General features: G+C 41.5%; 1 protein-coding gene across 1 annotated transcript in view; it reads right to left on the bottom strand.

The window, feature by feature from the left end:
* Positions 1-845: 845 nt before the first annotated feature.
* kirrel1a (kirre like nephrin family adhesion molecule 1a) overlaps positions 846-19,311 on the bottom strand; it is a 34,256-nt gene continuing 15,790 nt past the window's right edge. Inside the window, exons 3-16 of the mRNA XM_083910080.1 lie at positions 14,347-14,496; positions 14,104-14,261; positions 13,855-14,005; positions 13,027-13,132; positions 12,327-12,475; positions 11,970-12,097; positions 11,351-11,477; positions 10,276-10,376; positions 7,646-7,862; positions 6,556-6,663; positions 6,228-6,355; positions 5,811-5,888; positions 1,754-2,279; positions 846-1,639 (exon numbers count right to left, since the gene is read on the bottom strand). Coding sequence (XP_083766206.1) covers positions 1,533-1,639; positions 1,754-2,279; positions 5,811-5,888; positions 6,228-6,355; positions 6,556-6,663; positions 7,646-7,862; positions 10,276-10,376; positions 11,351-11,477; positions 11,970-12,097; positions 12,327-12,475; positions 13,027-13,132; positions 13,855-14,005; positions 14,104-14,261; positions 14,347-14,496 — 2,234 coding nt within the window. The 3' untranslated portion in view covers positions 846-1,532. The remainder of the gene's footprint in view (positions 1,640-1,753; positions 2,280-5,810; positions 5,889-6,227; positions 6,356-6,555; positions 6,664-7,645; positions 7,863-10,275; positions 10,377-11,350; positions 11,478-11,969; positions 12,098-12,326; positions 12,476-13,026; positions 13,133-13,854; positions 14,006-14,103; positions 14,262-14,346; positions 14,497-19,311) is intronic.

Raw genomic sequence — 19,311 nt, 5'->3', positions numbered from 1 at the left:
CATCTATACAAACACACTGTACAAATCGATGTGCGCGCCAACACCTACACACTCTCCCTTAATCTCTCTCTCACACTCGCACACTCACGATCACACGCAATGTCAGTTTCTGTGAACAAGCCTTCGATGAACCTCTCCGCACACACTCTCCTCTGGCCGTGTGTTTTTTTTGGCAGACAGACGATGAGGAATGATTCAAAATGGAAATGTATGACACGTTCCCCTATAAGGCCACTCAGTTCTAAACCCTACATCTGCGTGTGTTGTTGTTTTTTTTTTTCTCTCCGTCTGCACCAGGCTCGTCGTTAAGAACTCAGAGGAAGAGGCTCCAGCCTTACGAAAAATGTCTGGGAATGACTCAAGGCCTCAAAGCCTGGCGTGTAAAGCCACAGTTGCCAATAGAAGGAGCTTCTACTGCATATACATGGTCTAAGGTGATGAAAAAATATGAACACTTGGCACTAGGTTTCTTAAATACACTGATATACCCTTCAAAATATGTCCTGATTTCAGGCTCCGGTGTTGGCACAACTCTGTCTCAGTGGGTTCCACTCAGGAAAAAAGACTCCCCGAGTTACTGTATGTGCACTAACGTTCAAAACTTTTGGTCCATACATACACATTACATGTTTTACACTGACAAAAATAATTCTGTAATGTTAAAAAATAGAATACAAAGCTCTAGTCTGGTGTGCAAATAAAAAGAGGACATTACACAGATATAGATAAGGGACGTCCAAAGCACGAATACTGTAGATGCAGTGCAAAATGATGACAACCCCCCCCCCAAACCCTCCCCAAACCCAGTGCCCCAACACACTCCTCCATGCTGCCTCAGAGGAATGATGGCATGTACCACTGTACACAAGAGCATTTTGGGATACCATATATGTGCTCAATGATCGTTGAATAAGACAAAAACAGCGAAACGAAAACAAAAACAAAAAAATGGCGGCCAGAAATGACTTCCACTGTTTTGAGGTTTTTCTTTTTTTCTTCTGAACCATCTTGGACAGTCAAGTCAGTTTGCTTTAAGACGTTTCCTCTCTCTCGCTCTCATCATTTACAAAGTCGATTCATAGCAAAAGCTATCTGTGATCTCCTCCTCCTTCCTCTCGTTCCTCTGCTCTTTTTTTCCCCCCTCCCCTCAGTCTTGATTGTGACTTGCGCTGTCCGCTCTTTCAGAGCTCAGATATACAAACACATCGGGAGTCAGGGAATTTAAAATTGTGTGGAATTTCCCTTCCCTGTCTCACGACAACTCCTTCTTCTTCTTCTTCTCAGCCCGGTTTCTTTTGCTTTTCCTCTCCCTGTCTCACGGGCATGGTCTTCTGAGTCTGTGCATGTGTGGTGTTTTATTTGATGTTTATTGTAGCTGTGCGTGTGTTTGTGTCAGCGTGTGAAAATGTGCATGTAAATCTGTGATAGTGTGTATGTGTGTGTGTGTTGTGTTTTTCTTTTTAGGTGTGACGCTATTTATAAGATGCTTCCCTCATGCTCAGCTAAGACTGCGAGGTGGTGGCTCTCCCGTCTCACACGTGAGTCTGCATCCTCTGTGTGTGCCGGCTGTGGGAGTAGTCAGAGTGTTGCGAGGTGTAGGAGAAGCGAGTCGAGCTGCCGTACTTCCCCAGTCCAGTCTCTGATCCCGAGGGAGCTGGGCCCCCAGGGCCGACCCCAACGCCGGGGCCGACCCCCACACCGGGACCAACCCCAACCCCGGGGCCGACCCCAACACCAACACCAACACCAACACCGGGGGACCCCACGCCAGATCCCACTCCAGATCCCACCCCGTACATTTCATAGGATGGGCCAGCCTCCAGCGGGGCTAAGCTGGAAGGAGCGAAACCCATGCGGTAGGTCTGGTAATGCGACGGGTATCCATAGTTGTCGTAGGCCAGCTGAGAGGTGGAGTCCAGGAGGCTGCAGTCGCCTGGAAAGTCGCTGGTCGTGGGAGCGGGGTTCGCAGGAGGCTGCTGGCTCTGGCCGCCGCGGGTGAAGGTGTTGAACTGGGCATAGCTGATGTGGGAGAGTCTGGACGGGGGTCGAGGGTCGTAGCAGGCCTGCGGGCGGCCAGGGGAGGTGAGGGGTCCGGGGGGAATGGGGGCTCCTCCGCTGGCTGTGGCTCCAGAGCCGCCGGCACTGCTGCTGATGGAAGCAGCGCCCCCCGGTGTTCCTGTAGGGGAGCGGTAGTCAGAGTAGTGCATGGTGGAGCGGGAGGCGGGGCGGCCTTCGTCGTGGGTGGAGGCTCGAACGTTGTAGTAGCCATTGGTGGGATCCTGAAGACAAGAGGGATTTGATCAAAAATAGTTCTTTTTTTTCGATTTGTTTTTATATAAAGTCAACACTTTTTTGCCAAACTTTTTTTTTTTTTTTTTTTCAAAAAATGCATTTTTCCTATTTTAAAAAAAATTAATTAATACATTTTTATTTATTTTTTTAAATATTTTTTTTCCCAAAAAGTTTTTTGAGACTATCACAATACAATCATACTGCCATAGTAATTGTACATATACTTATATTAGGTTGATCTGTGTTTGTCAAACCAAAATGATTCAATTTTAATGATTTAATGATTTCTTTGTTATGTGGAGCAAGGAAATCAAGAAAAATCACATTTAAGAAGCTAAAACGATCAGAAATCTTATTTCTTATATTTTAATCATGAAAAAAGCTTCAAAACGAATAATCGATTATCAAAATAGTTGACGATTAATTTAGTAATCGATTAACTGTTCTAACTTATATATAGATATATTGTTTAAAGCAACATATTTTCATAATGTGTTGTTTTGCAGTTCCCACACAAGACACTTAAATAATAATAGGAGAAAACACAATATTTTTCCTTGTCAATCAAAGTGTAAATTTGGAACAGTGCTGTCCAATAACCAGAAACAGTGTTTTTTATTTTTTATTTTGAAGATCTCAAGAGCACTGTCTCACCAACATCTACATCTGTTTTAGTTTTTTCTGGCAGAAAGAGCTGCTCCTCAATTTCCTCTGGAAACAGGATCCAATACAAGCACACTTTGTTTTTTCTCAGTGCAAAACTCTAGACTTTTAAAGTCAAACCCTCAGTCAGTCGCATTTATAGTGTCAGTGAGCTACACAAAACCTGCTTTTGAAATGTCACAATTTGCTGCACGGTTTTGGATCACAGCTTTCATTTTGTTTCACCGAAGATAGTTTACAGTCAATCCCTGCCAGGATGCAGCATCGACCCCTGGGTCGTCTGGATGAAGGGAAGATGCTCCCCCCCCCCCCGTCTCACTCTGATGTTGCTCTACTTTTATTTCTGACACAGTGCTACCGTCTCTTATGTACGCAGACTTCTCCCACCCCACAAACAACTTTGCTTTGCTAGAGCTTCAGGCAGCAGCAAGAATAAGAAGAAGGGGAGAAAAAAGTGTGGCTGAGGGTGTTGTCAGGGTGATCTAACCACCTCCTGGGGTGGATTCTTGTCTGCTTTTGGCAGCTTCATGCGTGAAAATACATTTGTCACCTCAGCCCAACCCCGCAGTGTCAAAATGTATAAATGATTCATAGCAGCTGAGAGAGCACAAAATACCTGTCAACTTCTTTTTGTGCTTTTTTTTCGATTGGAAATGTGCTTTTTTCCTTAAATATCTTCTCGATGAGCGAACAATCAGAGAAGCTAAGTTTCCTCACAGCTGGACCGTGAAAGAAATCCAACAATTAAAGAATAGCTAACTGTACATGAAAATGTTTTTTTGTCCTTCTCGGTTATTCTCACAGCTATTGAGTAACACACCATCACAGCCACATCTATTAGCTGTTTTCGTCGGCGATATAAACTGGCACAAAACCAGAATAATCACACTATAACACTGAGTGTTTCCTCTTTCCTGCTGGACACAAGTTGCCCAGAGTAAAACAAAGGCAGCAGATGCCAAAACCTCATCATATAATGTAGACCGGGAAGAAAAAGAAAAGTACAGGACCCGAAATAAGACATCTGAGACATCTGTTCTGAGGAGGAGCAGTCATAATAAATCACGATTGTTGGCCCACAACAGTCACACTGCACTGTATACACCCGCCCAGTACAACTGTTACGAGATTAAAAAACATGCGTCTGTCGATCAAGTGGGGAGGAAATAAAACAAATATAATTTAAACTCAGCTTCATCGTTCATTTTGGCCCAGAATATTCTAAATGCAGCAGCTAAAACTTAAAACTAGAGCTGCAACTCACGATTATGTTCGCAATCCGTTAATCTGTCCATTATTTTCTCGATTAATGGATTAATCGTTTGGTCCATAGTTGACGATTATTTTCATAATCGATTAAGCTGTCGATTATTTTCTCGATTAATTGTTTGGTCCATAGTTGACGATCATTGCCGCAAGCGATTAATCTGTCGATTATTTTCTCGATTAATCAATTAATTGCTTGGTCCATAATTGACGTTTATTTTCATAATCGATTAAGCTGTCGATTGTTTTCTCGATTAATCGATTAATCGTTTGGTCCATAGTTGACAATTATTCTGCAATCGACTAAGCAGTCGATTATTTTCTCAATTAATCGATTGATTAATTGTTTGGTCCATAGTTGACGATTATTTTTGTAATTGATTAATTTGTCAATTATTTTCTCGATTAATCGATTGGTCCATAGTTGACGATCATTTTCGTAATCGATTAATCTGTAGATTATTTTCTCTATTTTCTTCTATTTTCCGATTAATCGGTTGGTTCATAAAATGTCAAAAATGTGTTAAAAAAAACTCTTCAGACCGATTAATTGATTATCAAAATAATGGCTGATTAATTATATTTTGCCTTTACATTACCACAAAACACATCATCTTCTATGGAACCTGTCGTGTTGAAGCTCCATTGTTTTTTGCCAACAAACAATTTCACAAAATCCTTCCCACACTGACCCTTTAACAACTGATGGAATCTAAATATTTGATGAGGTATTTTTCATAATAAGCCACAACAACCTCAGGGCAGAAGAAGTGGGGGAAAAGGGGGGTTATCAATAAAGACAAAGCTGCTGTATTTATTGAATTATTAATTAAGAGAATTACTCTAAACTTTGGCTCCTTTGTCAACCGCTTTAGATTTACAGTATGTAAGTTTTACACATAGATATTAAATAGTCACATAAGGAGCTACCAATGTGCTCAGGCTCTTTTTGGATCATACCAGGGTTGGTTTCAGTATGAAAAATTAAGAAAGCTCTTCCTACCGAGTCTATTTTTTCCAGCGTGACAGAAGCGCTCAGCGTCACCGCGGGTGACAGCGGGCGCAGTCCGTTACTCGGAGCTCGCAGTGTCACTCACGATTAGGGTGTTTGCAGCCCTTTGAGGTAAAATAAGAATGAAACCTAACCTGCGACTTGAACTCCACAAGACTTCACTCTGTCTCCAGTTCAGTCAGTGTCAGTGTTTTTGTTTGAATGTATGTGTTTTTCTACCTTCGGTACGTAAACTACCATTCAAAAGTTTGGGGTCACTTCGAAATGTCCTTATTTTTTAAGGAAAAGCACCTTTTTTTTTTCAATGAGTATAACATGTTTGGTAATCGCACTAGAAGGCTAATGGATGATTAGAAAACCCTTGAAAACCCTTGTGCGATTATGTTAGCACAGCTGGAAACTTAATATTTCTAATCTTGTCAATGTCTTGACTATATTTTCTATTCATTTTGCAACTCTTTTGATGAATAAAAGTGTGACTTTTAATGGAAAACACCAAAAAATTTGAAAAAAGTCAGTTTGTAGGGTCATGTATATGTGCCTCCAGGTGGAATTTAAAGTGTTTCTGTGTTCTCACCTTTAGGTCATACTCCTGGCGTGTGTCCAGCGTGTCGCTGCGGAGGTCAGACTTGAGCTCTATGTCATCTTTAAAGGGCTGATTGGAAGGAGAGAAGGACACAGAGGGGAGAAACTAAATTGTCAAACAACAAAACAAAACAAAAATCAAAAAAGAAGGAGAGGAGGAGGAGGGGGGGGGGGGGGGGTGAAAGGAACAGAAGGTGCCGTAACAAAACAGAAAATAATAAAAGGAGGCAACAGGAAAAGAGAAAATGGAATTAAAAGGAGGAAAAACACTGAGTTTGTTTTTTTAGTCTGAAGGTGCAGTGACGGGGGGAGAGTTAAGCTGAGGTTTTTCTCTACAGCTACAGGCTGAGCAAACAGTGTCGGCGTCCACAAAAACACACACACACACACATATCCCGCCGCTGCTCACCGAGTACATGGCCTTGACCATGCGCGAAGCCGTGGACACGCTGCCGGAGTCCTCCTCCAAGCTGTGGGTCTCCTTGTTGATGGTCTCCACCTTGATGTCGGGCTTACCCAGCGTGACCCCGCGCCGACCTAGAAGCAAAACACGGCAGAAGGTTGAGGGCAGCTGGACACACACACATGCGAGGCCTAGTGTGTGTGTGTTTTCATACGCAGGTTTCCGGTGAGGACTAAAATACTAAAGCAAAATCATGACAAAACGTGTGCTGCATTTGGCAGGTTTGCTGACTGTCTTTATGTGTCTGTGTGTGTGCGTGGAGGGAATGACTCACTGCCTTTGCGCTGGCGATAGAAAATGAGAACGAGGACCAGCAGGAAGATGAACAGGAAGATGGTGGAGCCAACGGTCCCACCAGCAATTATCCCCACTGGGACTTCCTCTGAAATGAACAAAGTGTGAGAAAGGATATGAGATAAACACCACAGTTTAATGAATGAGACAAGGTCCAGTGTGTAAAATGTAGCTGTAGCTCTTTTAAATAAGAGTAAAATAACCTGATTAAATTGTTGTTTGGAGTCTTTTATATCAGGAGCTGGGTCGGCTCAACATAAGCAGCCATTTTGGATCCCACAGTAGCCCACACAAACTGCTACACAAGTTCTCAATAATATGCAAAATATTACACAGAGTACCTTTAATTGTTAACTTGTGAATAACTTAATACTTCTTCAGTTATTAATTTGTTGTATATATCAATTAAATGCTGGTGTTGTCATTACATTTCTCATGTAATTAGATAATTATATTTTTATCATGCATGAGAATGAGAATTACCATTCAATCAATGTTTTAAACAAGTTTATCACACCTTTGCTACCTTTCATTTTTTTTCTCAGTATATGACTGAGTTTGTAATTAGATTTTTTTTAACTCAATACAAACAGCTAATGGATTAAAAACCTCAAATGAATTTGCAATTTGGATCAAAATGTCACCTCTATCAGACGATGTTTTAGCTAATAATGATCTGACTCAATTATCACAAATATAATATCCCTATATACAGTATATCGTCACATATTCATATCATAATTTAAAGGCCATCTTTATAATACACTGTTAAAATATATATTTTTTAAAAGTAAAGATTTTTAAGCCACTGTCGATGCCATTGTGTCAGAGTAAATGCAGATGGAACCCAGCATGAATAAAGGATTTTCTTTCCCTTGCCTAAAAGAAATAGCATTTTAAGGTCAATATCACCTTTAAAAATATGCAGTAGGAGCTTAAAACTCAAGGAAGTCATGTAACGACATGTGGACATGACAAGAGTAACATTACATTGTTGTTTTAAATCCATTATTCTATTTTCCATCAACTGGCTAAAAATTACACTGTACAGTTGGTTTTCAGTGACGCACCAGTCTCCTCCAGCGTGATGATCATGGTGCCGGGGCCAAAAGCGTTCCAGGCGGTGCAGTTGTAGGTGGACAGGAAGTCAGACTCCATCACGTTGTTGATGGTGAGGGTGGAGAGGACGCCCGCACCCTCGGCCGACGACTTGCTCTGCTCCACCGTGTACCGCTCCAGGAGCGTGCCCTTCTCCTTCTCCCACACGTTCTCCTTCCATGCCCACACCTGCAGAGCACACACAGTTTTAGGGTATTATATGATTGATTAATTAATTTTTCATCTATTTATGTGTACAATAAGGCATCAAATAAGAGCAGTTTCACCATTTTCATGACCATTTTAAATCATCATCATATCGCAAAATGACATAAACTGAAATGGGAAGAATTATTCTTACACCTATGCTTACAGTATGTTTTGTAAATAAAACATAGCAACTGCTCCTGTAGGGGACATCTCCAAATTTAAATACATTTAAAGCCCCAAAAAGTATGTTTAAAATAGTGCTGGGCAAGTACGTCGCCAACGTTAAGGCACGCTAACGCATGGCGCGTTTCCATGACGTCTGACATATGACGCCATGTTTACGTGAATCCCCGACTGTTAAAACGAGTCTCTAAAGTAACGCTAAACTTTAAAAACAGAGGCACACATACGCAGTTACACAGGTACGCTGGTTATTTGTAGCGCTGCTCTTTTCGTTTAATAAACAGACTGCTCCAGTTCTACTGTAGGCACGCTAACGCCGCTAAAGGAGCTAATGCAGCTAATGGAGCTACCTGATAAACGGCAATGATAAAATGACATAAACTGAAATGGGAATTATTCCTACATTCTTTCTTTGTACAAACGGTATGTTTTGAAACTGCAAACAAAACATAGCAACTGCTCCTTTAAGTACATTTCCTAATTTAAATACATTTAAAGCCCAAAAAATATGTTTTAAAGTGTGTTGGGCACGTTAACGGTGTCAACGTTAACGCGCATTAGCGCATGATGCCTGACCAGAAAAAGACGCAAGTGACATCATGTTTACATGAATCCCGATGATTAAAATGAGTCTCTAAAGTAACGCTAAACTTTAAAAACAGAGGCACACATACGCAGTTACACAGGTACGCTGGTTATTTGTAGCGCTGCTCTTTTCGTTTAATAAACAGACCGCTCCAGTTCAATTGTAGGCACGCTAACGGAGCTAACATGCATTAACGTTGATGCCGTTAACACATTAACGTTCCCAGCAACAGTTTTAAAGGAATAGTTCGGCATTTTGGGGGAGATACATCGTGTGTAGTTATTCACTTTCGTTTTGAGCTTCATAAGGGAAATTGGCACAAACATCCAGGTTCTGTTTTTGTAAATATGAAACTCGAGGCAGCAGCTGAGCAGCTCAGGCCAACGTCATAATGAGAAACAGAGGGGGAAACAGCTCAGCCTGGCCTCTGCCTGAAACTACCAACACTTTTTACAGGTGTTGCACAGCAACTGGAGCTCTTGTACGTACAGTACCACACAGAAATTAGAGACAGAGCAGACAATGTTCAATGCATATAACTTTTGGCATAAAAATTTAGCAGTTTATTAATCTACAATCTACACACTACTCCTTTCAAGAATGGGTCTTTTGGCATTTAATTGCACCCTTGCGTTATTTATCAGTGTGGGTTTAATGGGCTGTCGATAGTTTGGCGAAAGCTGCAGGTTTTCATCATCTGTTATTTAACTAATGTGTCCTTTCTTGATCAAATAAAGGCAAATAAATAAGTACTAATAAGAATGGCCTTTTATTTGATTTATTCCTTCTTTAATTTAATATTCTACACAGAAATGTGTGGTTGTTTTAAAGTGCTTTACAAATATAGCGTGAAAAAGGATTGGATGAAATAGTTATTATAGCCTTATATAGGATGTATGTGTTCAGTACAGACTCACATTGCATGATTTCCTAGACGGGCAACAGTTTGTATGTTTCTGCAGGTACGAGTGAAGTTGACAGAGCCAGAGTGAGAATCTGGCACATTCTCCATCTTTAAAGCCACTAAAAGCCGCTGTATTATTCAGCAATTGAAGTACTGTATGAAAAGAGGAGGTTAATTATGTATAAGCCCACATGTTCCCATAATGTGCCCACTTATTCCAGAAGAAGGAGAATCTCCTGGCTCAGGCGTTTACTGGGACAACTGTTCCACTCCAGTCCTGTATATTTTATAAATCCTATTCCGTCCCCGACCTCTGGCACTTTGCACCGTGAGTCAGGATAGATCCGTCACAGCGGACGCAAAAGGAGCAACCGCCGCGTCACAGTCGAGCTGAGAGAGCGCCCGGGCTGATTTGTGATGCAGCAGGAGCTATAAGTGGAGCGGCTTTAGTGTTAGTGTTGGTTTGTTTATGGGACGGGGATGAAGGAACATTCTAGAGGAGTTTCAGGGTGAGTCACCGCTCAAAAAGAAAAGGGGGGGGGGGGCAGTGCCTGAACACATCTACTGTGCAGTAAGTGCGGTACAGTAAAAAAAAGGTACAACTTTGTGCTCTTTGTGACCAAAGCTTTGGCATTTTTTAAGCTGAATAATTGAAGCTGGGCTATGATTTTGGAAATTCCAATTGCAGGTTTGGCACTGTGATTTTTCTTTTCACTTACAATCTTGTCTGGAGGAGGTGTACTTGCGATGTAGCACTTCACCTCTCCTCTCTCCCCTCTGACTGCGTACTGGACTGGATCACTGGAGATGATGGGAGGACCTGGATTGTTTAAAACAGAACAAACATTAGTCACTAGAGATCAAACAATTCATTGATTAATCGATTACTAAATTAATCGTCAACTATTTCGATAATTGGTCTGATTGCCAAGGAAAACGATTGTGTTTTCTCCTATTGTTATTTAAGTGTCTCGTGTGGGAACTGCAAAACAAAACATTATGAAAACATGTTGCTTTAAACAATATATATATACATTTAAGTTAGAGCTGAAACAATTAATCGATTATTAAAGGTGCCATATGTAAGAATGTGGCCAAAAACTGTTACTACATTCAAATTCAAAATACCAAAGTCTTTTAGGTTTCATTTTCTGACGTAACTGGCAACCCGTGGTTGCTCGGCAGCTGAGACTCTACTGACTGCAATGATTTGTAGACGGCGGTAGGTGGCGCCACATGCCAAAACATGATTTCAAAACATAAACATAATTTGCAGTCTGCAAAATATTTTTTTTAATGCAAATATTTTGTCTGTACTGTTGTTGTTGGTGAGTTCAGTTTGTTATATGAATATTATTCCTGAGTCTCTGTGACATATTAAGAGGATTTTATGGCCAGTTGCTTTAGATTTATTACATAATGCACCTTTAATCGATTACTAAATTAATCGTCAACTATTTTGATTATCGATTAATCGGTTTGAAGCTTTTTTCATGAATAAAACAAGATTTCTGATTGTTTTAGCTTCTTAAATGTGAATATTTTCTTTCTTTTATGTTTCTTTGCTTCATATAACAAAGAACTCATTCAAACTGAATCATTTTGGTTTGTGGATAAGACATTTTATGGACCAAACGATTACTCAACAAAATAATCGACAGATTAATCGATGATTTTTCTTAGAATGTGATTAAATCCCTCCACTTCTGACAAGCTGACCTTTAAAAAAAGGACAAGATCTTTATCTGCAAAACAAAAAGGAGACATGAAACTATGTGGATTTAGTTTTCTGACCGTTGACTGTGAGCATGACCTCAGTCTCTCCGACTCCGATCCGTGGGACGATGGCCTTACAAACATACTGTCCGGCATCCGCCTGGCTCACCGACTTCAGATACAGCTGGTTGCTGTTACTCAGAACCTGTGGGGGAGTGAAAAGGAATGATAAACAAAGGCAAATCTGCAGAACAGCGGGACGACCATAAACAAAATAAAAGCCCACATGTACGTAGAGTAGAGGAGAAATTAATGCGCTATTGTAACATCACCTGTAACTCTTGTCTGGCCTTATTTCAATAGACGTCTTATAACACCCCTGTGTGACCCTTGAGCGGCTGACAATGGAAACGTGTACATTTTCTCTTAACCCCTCGCAAAGGTCGTGCAGTCGCCTAGCAACCGCATCCATCAGGGAAAATTAACTTTTGTGAAAAACTGCGGCTAAAATACATATATAATCATTCTTAACCGTCAAAATGAGTTTCAAAAAAGAGTTTGAATGTGTGAAATAAAGCTGGATAAGAAGAGTAGTTTGATAAGACCATAATGTGGAGAGCTTCTGCATAGATTTGATAGACCTCATTACATTTAAACCTAAAAATAGCCTAAAATGATGAGACAGAGCCTTTCTTACCATGTTTGATCCCTTTTTAAACCATGTGAGTGTGAGAGGTGGGTTTCCCGCCCATTTGCAGTTGAGAGTAACGTCGGAGTCGACGTCGACTGTTTTCGGCTGAGGCTCCACCAACAGAATTGGACCGACTGGAGACGAGAGGAGAGAGTACTTTTGATGTGTCTTACACTGTAAAATGTGTTTGTTTGTTTTGAATTTGATTCCTCGATTGTCTTTGGTGTTGCACTTCTGCTTTGTCATGTCAATAAAGTGTGGTAAAAAAGAAAAGTCTCATTCATCAGGAGACGTTGCTTTGAGGAAAAGGCACGATTTATCCCTTTGACAAAGTGAGACAAAGTGTGCGGCGGCGTGACTCACAGTGAACGTCCACCAGGATGCTGACGTTGGTCTTTCCCACGGCGTTGAAAACCAGACAGGAGACGGGCTCGGTGAAGAAAGAGTGGTCTGCCTTGGTGGTGAAGACGCTCTCTCTGGCCCACTGCAGCACCACGCCACCCTTAGCCCAGCTGGAGTTGGAAAATAAACAAAATAAACAAAATACTTAGTGATGGGCACGTTAATGGGCGTCAACGCTAACACACATTAAAGCAGACGCGTGTGACGTCATGTTTACGTGCCGCGGCACTGGGGTCCAGGCACCGTTAACCAGTTAGCTCCTTTAGCTGTGTTAGCTCCTTTAGCAGTGTGCCACTGTTTTTAAAGTTTACCGTTACTTTAGAGACTCGTTTTAACAATCGGTCTTTTAACGCACACGTCTTTTTCCGGTCAGTCGCCATGCGTTAACGTTGACTCCGTTAACGTGTTAGCATGTCCGGCACTAAAGATACTGTATGTTTATATTCCATTACACTTGTGAAATAAATGGTCATTCCACTGGCTTCATTTCTTTCATAGAATATGGACAGGTGACTGTCGCTTTAAGAGGCCCAGTGGACGTGTGTGTGTGTGTGTGTGTGTGTGTGTGTGTGTGTGTGTGTGTGTGTGTGTGTGTGTGTGTGTGTGTGTGTGTGTGTGTGTGTGTGTGTGTGTGTGTGTGTGTGTGTGTGTTGAATCAGACCTGTAGCCCATGATAGGAGGGTTAGCGTGAGCCTGGCAGGTGAAGGTGACTCTTTCCCCCTCCAGGACAGAGCGAGGCTCAATAGACAAGGTCACAGTTGGTGCATCTGCAGAGAGAGACACACAGAGTCACATTCAACAGCCTTACTATGTTTAATATATGCTGCAATCTGGAGGTCTGTCTGATGTAAAATGGATGCCATGCATTATTTAGTAACGGCTATGCAAAACAGTTAACTACTTAATTAGCATGTGATACAGTATGTGATGACAACTTTCTTCTATGGCTTTGGCCTTTTTTTTCCCCACCATCTGATAAAATCGAAATGGTTAATAAGTAGAAAAGAGTCGTCAAAAATGTAACATTCACGTAGATTAACATATGGAAGAAAGTAAGGAGTAATAATTCATTGTCTGCATTATCTGCATAGACTAGATACTAGTGCTGGGCACGTTAACACGCTAACGGCGTCAAAGTTATCGTCCATTAACGCATGGCGCATTTCCATGACGACTGACTGGAAAAAAACACGTATGACTTCATGTTTACGTGACTCCAGATTGTTAAAATGAGTCCCTAAAATAACGCTAAACATTAAAAACAGAGGTTTAATAAACAGAGCACTACAGTTTGACTGTGCACGCGCTAGCGGTGCTAAAGGAGCTAATGCAGCTAACGGAGCTAACGGGTGAACGGTACCTGGACTCCGGTGCCCCGGAATGAAAACACATCATGCGTTAATGTGCGTTAACGTTGACGCCGTTAACGCCAGCTCCACTAGATACATTTATAGTTTGTATTGAAGATAAAGGGAAGCATCGCTCTTACGGTGGACGTTGAGGGTGACCGTTGTGATCTTGCCGGTGGGAATGGCCAGGTTGCTGGCCATGCAGCTGTAGTTCCTCCCGGTATCAGTGTCCACGGGGTGGATGGGCAGAAAGCTCCGTGTGGTCACTCTCTTCCTGTCTGGAAGCACCTCCTGATGATGGAACAGAAGGACAGAAGAAGATTGACAGCTCGCCCATGATGACTGCAGTGCACAGCGTGCGTATGTGTCCTCTGCGCTGTGAGACTTACAGTAATGCTGGCGGCGCCGTCCACAGGCAGACCGTCTTTAAGCCACTCGATCATGGACGGCGGCTTGGCCCCTCGAGACACGCAGCTCAGGTTGTAGGACTCGCCTGCGTTCAGCAGCACCTCTGGACCGCCATCAATCACCGGTTCATCTGGGGGGACTGGAGCAGGGGAAGAGGCAAATGTTAAAAAAAAAACAAAGACGCTGAAACATGTGCATAAAAAACATAAAAATAACAAACATACTGAGGACGGTGAGTTTGGCCCTCCTGGACCTCAGTGCGGCATCCGGAGCTTGACACTCGTACAGGGAGTCATCGGACAGGTCAGCTGACAGGATCTCCAGGTTGTACTGGCCCAACTCCTGCACACGCAGCACACGGTACCTGGGCCAGGCTGAAGCACACACACACACACACACACACACACACACACACAGTTAGGCTGCAGTTATAGGCTTTATACCACCTTTTTCCTGTCTTATTGACTACATATGCACTTGTAGCTGGACGAACTGAATGTTTTATTATCCTATAAGGATGAATATGATGTCTTACTGTCTTTAAATGGGATTTATGATGATGGCACAGACATACAGATATACACGATATGCAGTGTGTGTATATATATATATACACACAGTATATAAACTACATCTTTAAAGCCACAGTCAGCAACTTTTTTTTTGTTGTTGATGTTATTATTCCACTTCGGCTGAGGGAGCGTTTCTGTGTATACACCAGCAGCACAGAGACACAAGACACGCTCATCCCATCAAACTACGAAACAACCAAGTTTTTTGAGGGGTAGAATTCACTTCTGGAACTGTTCTTAGGCACTTCTCTCTGTTTTTAGACATCTTGCTCTTGTACAGGGTTGTCAAACATGCGGCCAGGAGGCCAGAGCTGGCCCACTAGAGGGTCTGATCCGGCCCGCAGGATGAATTTGTGAACATTTCACATTATGATTAATATACTATACTCTATACTATATTTTTCAGTTCCTGATACCCGTGATTTGATGTTTTATGACATTTTATGGACCAACAATAAATCAATTCTAACAAAAATAATCATTAGTTGCAGCTCTAATGCACCTAATGCATGTGTAAATGGTAAACTTAGAAGTTGCACTTATTTTTCCTCAAGGACTTTCAGGTCGTTTGTCATATTTCAGTTTTGCACAACAAAACACTTCCTGTGTGCACTTAGAAACAGAGACTGTTGTGTGGCGCTGATATACTCAATGATCATCATCATTGCGTGACATCGTTTCACAACGGTTTGAATGCAACAGACATTTGTTTGTAGTAACATTTGCAGTTCAACTAGAGAACGACAGAATCTCAGGATCCCCACACACACCCATGTGGTCTGCATCCGAATGTAAGAGTGACCATTAGATCTGTGTCATATGCATGAAGCAACAGTCTGATTTTACCCTTCATCATCAGGCTTATAAAGACACCAGAGAGCAACACCGGGGACCATGTGATGCTATAGATGTGCACACACCACACAAACGCATGACCAAACACACACACACACACTTTCACACACATACTCACAACACAGCCTGTGAGATTCTAAAGTTCCCTTCCCCCATGCACCACACAGCCCAGCTGTGTCACTGCTGTACATTCTCACCATTAGGTGGCATCCATGCTCTCTTTCCCCAGCAGGAAGGGGGGGGGGAGATGGAGATAAATGCATTATGACAACAATGTTTTAAAGCACCCAAATTAACTCCATGAGTCCATGATGCAGAATTCATGTTTGCAGTCCAGATGTAGATGTGTAGAGAAATCTCTGCTGCTGCTGTATCCATGTGCAGCCAAGTAAGCTAACTTAACCTTGTGTGTGTCCTTGTTTCTGCATGCATGTGTGCACGTGTGTGTGTGTGTGTGCTCCTGCCTTGTATATACGTGCATTTGCATGTTAAATGTGGAGGCCAAGAAAGAGCATGAAAAGCCCAGAGAGAGAGGGGGGAGGGACGGTGGTGGTGGTAGTGCGGGGGGACAGAGCCTCATACACAAACATACACAGGCACCCACTGAGTGTATGTGTGTGTGCAGTGTTCATTCACATGTTTTTATTTAAAAGCTTTGGCTTGAAGCACCGGAGCATTACAGGAACAATATGATTAAAAGAATGGAGAGAGAGGAGGGAGGGAAAAGGGAGGGAATGGAGAACAAAAGGAGAAAGAAGAGAGAGCAGGGCTGAGATGAAGGTTTGATGAAGGTGAGGGAGTGAGAGTGAGAGAGAAAGAGGCAAGATGGAGAAGTTAAGTGTACAACAGAGGCACAAGGGAAGAAGGTAAATGTACAGTAAATAATATAAGGGGGTGGAGGAAAACCAAACAAATGCAGGCCCAAAAAACTTGTATTAATAGTAAGAGAGTAAAAGAGAGTCCAATCTGATTTTAAAAACATGGGAGACCAGAGTCACGACAGACTTTGTAACTAATTTTTTCGACGTTTTTAATCCTGAGAAAGCACAGACTAGACGATGCAGTCAAGATGCAGCACTTGTTGTTAATCAACGATTTCAGGGAGAAGATTCCACATATTTGGGTTTTTATCGTGAATTTTAACAGAAAAAGAAATGCAAAAAAAGAATACGGAATGAACTCGGCTTGTACAAGTTACGGAAAAAGTATGCAACATCCATTTGACCAGTCATTAGTTATTGTGTGGTTGTGCTCACGCACCAATGTTTAATACTCCCCCCCTCACACTACAGGATAATTTGGCCAGATTATCTGCTAAATTTCGGGCAAAAACAGTTGCCTTTGCAGCAAGAAGACCCGGGTTCGGGATCCGATCCAGGTTTTCCAGTTTCCTCTCAGTCCAATTCTGGGCATTAGGCAAATTAGACACTCTAAATTGACAGTAGGTGTGTCAAAAGGGCCAGATCGGTACCAAAATCTGGCTTTTATTTTTCTTACTGATGCACTATGTGATATTGCCTTTATGCAACAGTTTCAACAATTCCAATCTAAGCATTGATACATGTTTATAACTTAATAAATCAAAGCAGACTGGAGTAGATCATCCTTTGCACGCCTATAGATTGAAGCAGAAATAATTTTGAATCAAATCGTAGCTGCAAAAATCGCAATCGAATTGTGAGATAGTAAAACATTCCCACCCCTACTCACTGGTTATATTCAATGCTGCAACTCAGTGATAAATATGTATCACCCAGAAGCTGTGTCTGACTGACAGAAAATTCGGAGATAAAGAAACGGCACAGAGCAGTAAAAAGGATATTTTAGTTGATGCATCTACTTTTTAAATTATAATCAGTCAGTGTCACCCAAAAAAAAAGCAATGATGCGAATGCTCCTGCACCAAACTGAAGGGTGTCAGTCTGTAAAATGTGCCTCAGGAAGCTCTGGGATTACCCTTCAACCATTTTGATGATATGTGCAGGAGACAGAAGCCAAATATAACATCAACCTAAATGAGTGACACACTGTGTGTCACAGTTCTCTGTGATGTGGATTCAGAGTGACAGCCTTCATCTTCTTTTGGGGTCGGTGAGAGGGGGATTGGGGGGAAAGTAAGAAAAAAAATGCTCTGCTGGCTTTAATGATGTTAACAGCAGCTAAAAACAATCAGCAGAATAATAAAAAAAAAAAAGGAAACGTATTTTGTCAGCACGCATTAGTTAGAAGCGCGCAGCGACACAGAAACACTGTGTGAGTGTGTTGCTGTGGGGAAGCGCTCGCTTCGTTAGCATTTGGGGGTGAAAAGCAAAAGTCCACACGAGAGCAGTCAAACAGGGAAGAGCAGTGTTAGCGCTGTGTCTTGGTTTAAAAAAAATAATAAATAAAAAAATTCCGCTGATGACAACATGTTCTTCTCACACCGGAGGTCAAATGACGGCCAATGGAAAATACTTTCACAGGAAAATTAACGACCAGTCTGGAGATTTAAAATCGTTATGACTCACTCTGAGTCCTTGATTTCATCTGCTCTCGTGCAGTATTGTTGACTAAATGTGCCAAAACTTAAGATTTAGATGTATCTCTTAAAAATGTCAAGTAAACCCATTTAAAATGATAATACATTTGCCATATTTGACTAATTTTGGGTCTAAAATTGGGTCAGAGAGTTTGCCACTTTGCCACAAAAAGTGTCGCTGCTTTATAGCATCAAGTCTTGGAAGCAACTATCTTAATTCCACTGTACTAGTGGAATGACGTTAAGATTATTCTATTCTGTTCTATTTAGCCTCGTATGTCTCCCTTCTGCTGATGATCTAAACCAGCATCGCTGCCAGATGAGATGCCAGACTGTCACCACCAAATGTGCTTTTGTGATCTCCCTTTTTAAACAGAGTTCTTATTTATTTAACTCTTATTTTAAGAGCAGACATTTCATTCATCCATCATTCTAGGTTTACTGATCTTGTCTTCACCCATATTTGAACACAGCAGCAGCAGCAGCAGCAGCTCGCCTGAAAGCATGTTCCATACAGGCAACCAATCATAGCTAGTGGTTTATTATTATTATGACATTAAATATATGAGTTTAACATCTTTAGTTCAAAGCGCCAGTACACCACGGTAATGCGCTTTACATATTTTTACATACGCTATCTTCCCTCTGCACACACTAAAATGAGCTGAAAGGCTAACATGGTGAGCTGTCGTTGAACGATATGAACAAGTGTTTGTTTATTATTAATATTATATTCACCATTAGCTAGGTGCTTGCTATCATATATAAGTCGCATACTAGCCCTTTATTAGTAATCATTAAGCACATATTAACACCTTATTCTACATAACTTTATTCTATCTCTATGACAACATGAAGTAAGATTTTTCCTACATAAGGTGTTACTACGTGCTTAATATTTACTAATAAAGGGCTAGTATGCTACTTATATGCACCGCTGAATACAGTTTTGCTGGTTCATTGATTAAAGCATAATTATTATTTTGAATAAAAATCATTTCTAATCTTGTCAACGTCTTGACTATATTTTCTATTCATTTTGCAACTCTTTTGATGAACAAAAGTGCGAGTTTTAATGGAAAAACACAACAAAAATTGTACAGGTGACCGCAAACTTTTGGGCCAACCGGTTGCCTTTGCAGCAAGGAGACCCAGGTTCGTGATCCGATCCGGGTTGTCCAGTTTCTTCTCAGTCCAATTCTGGGCATTAGGCAAACTGGACACTCTAAATTGACAGTTGGTGT

Source organism: Microchirus variegatus (assembly GCF_963457635.1).
Source record: "Microchirus variegatus genome assembly, chromosome: 2".
In the NCBI taxonomy this organism is placed as follows: Eukaryota; Metazoa; Chordata; class Actinopteri; order Pleuronectiformes; family Soleidae; genus Microchirus; species Microchirus variegatus.
Note: the sequence above shows the minus strand (reverse complement) of the source record. Positions and strands in the feature narration are given on the sequence as shown.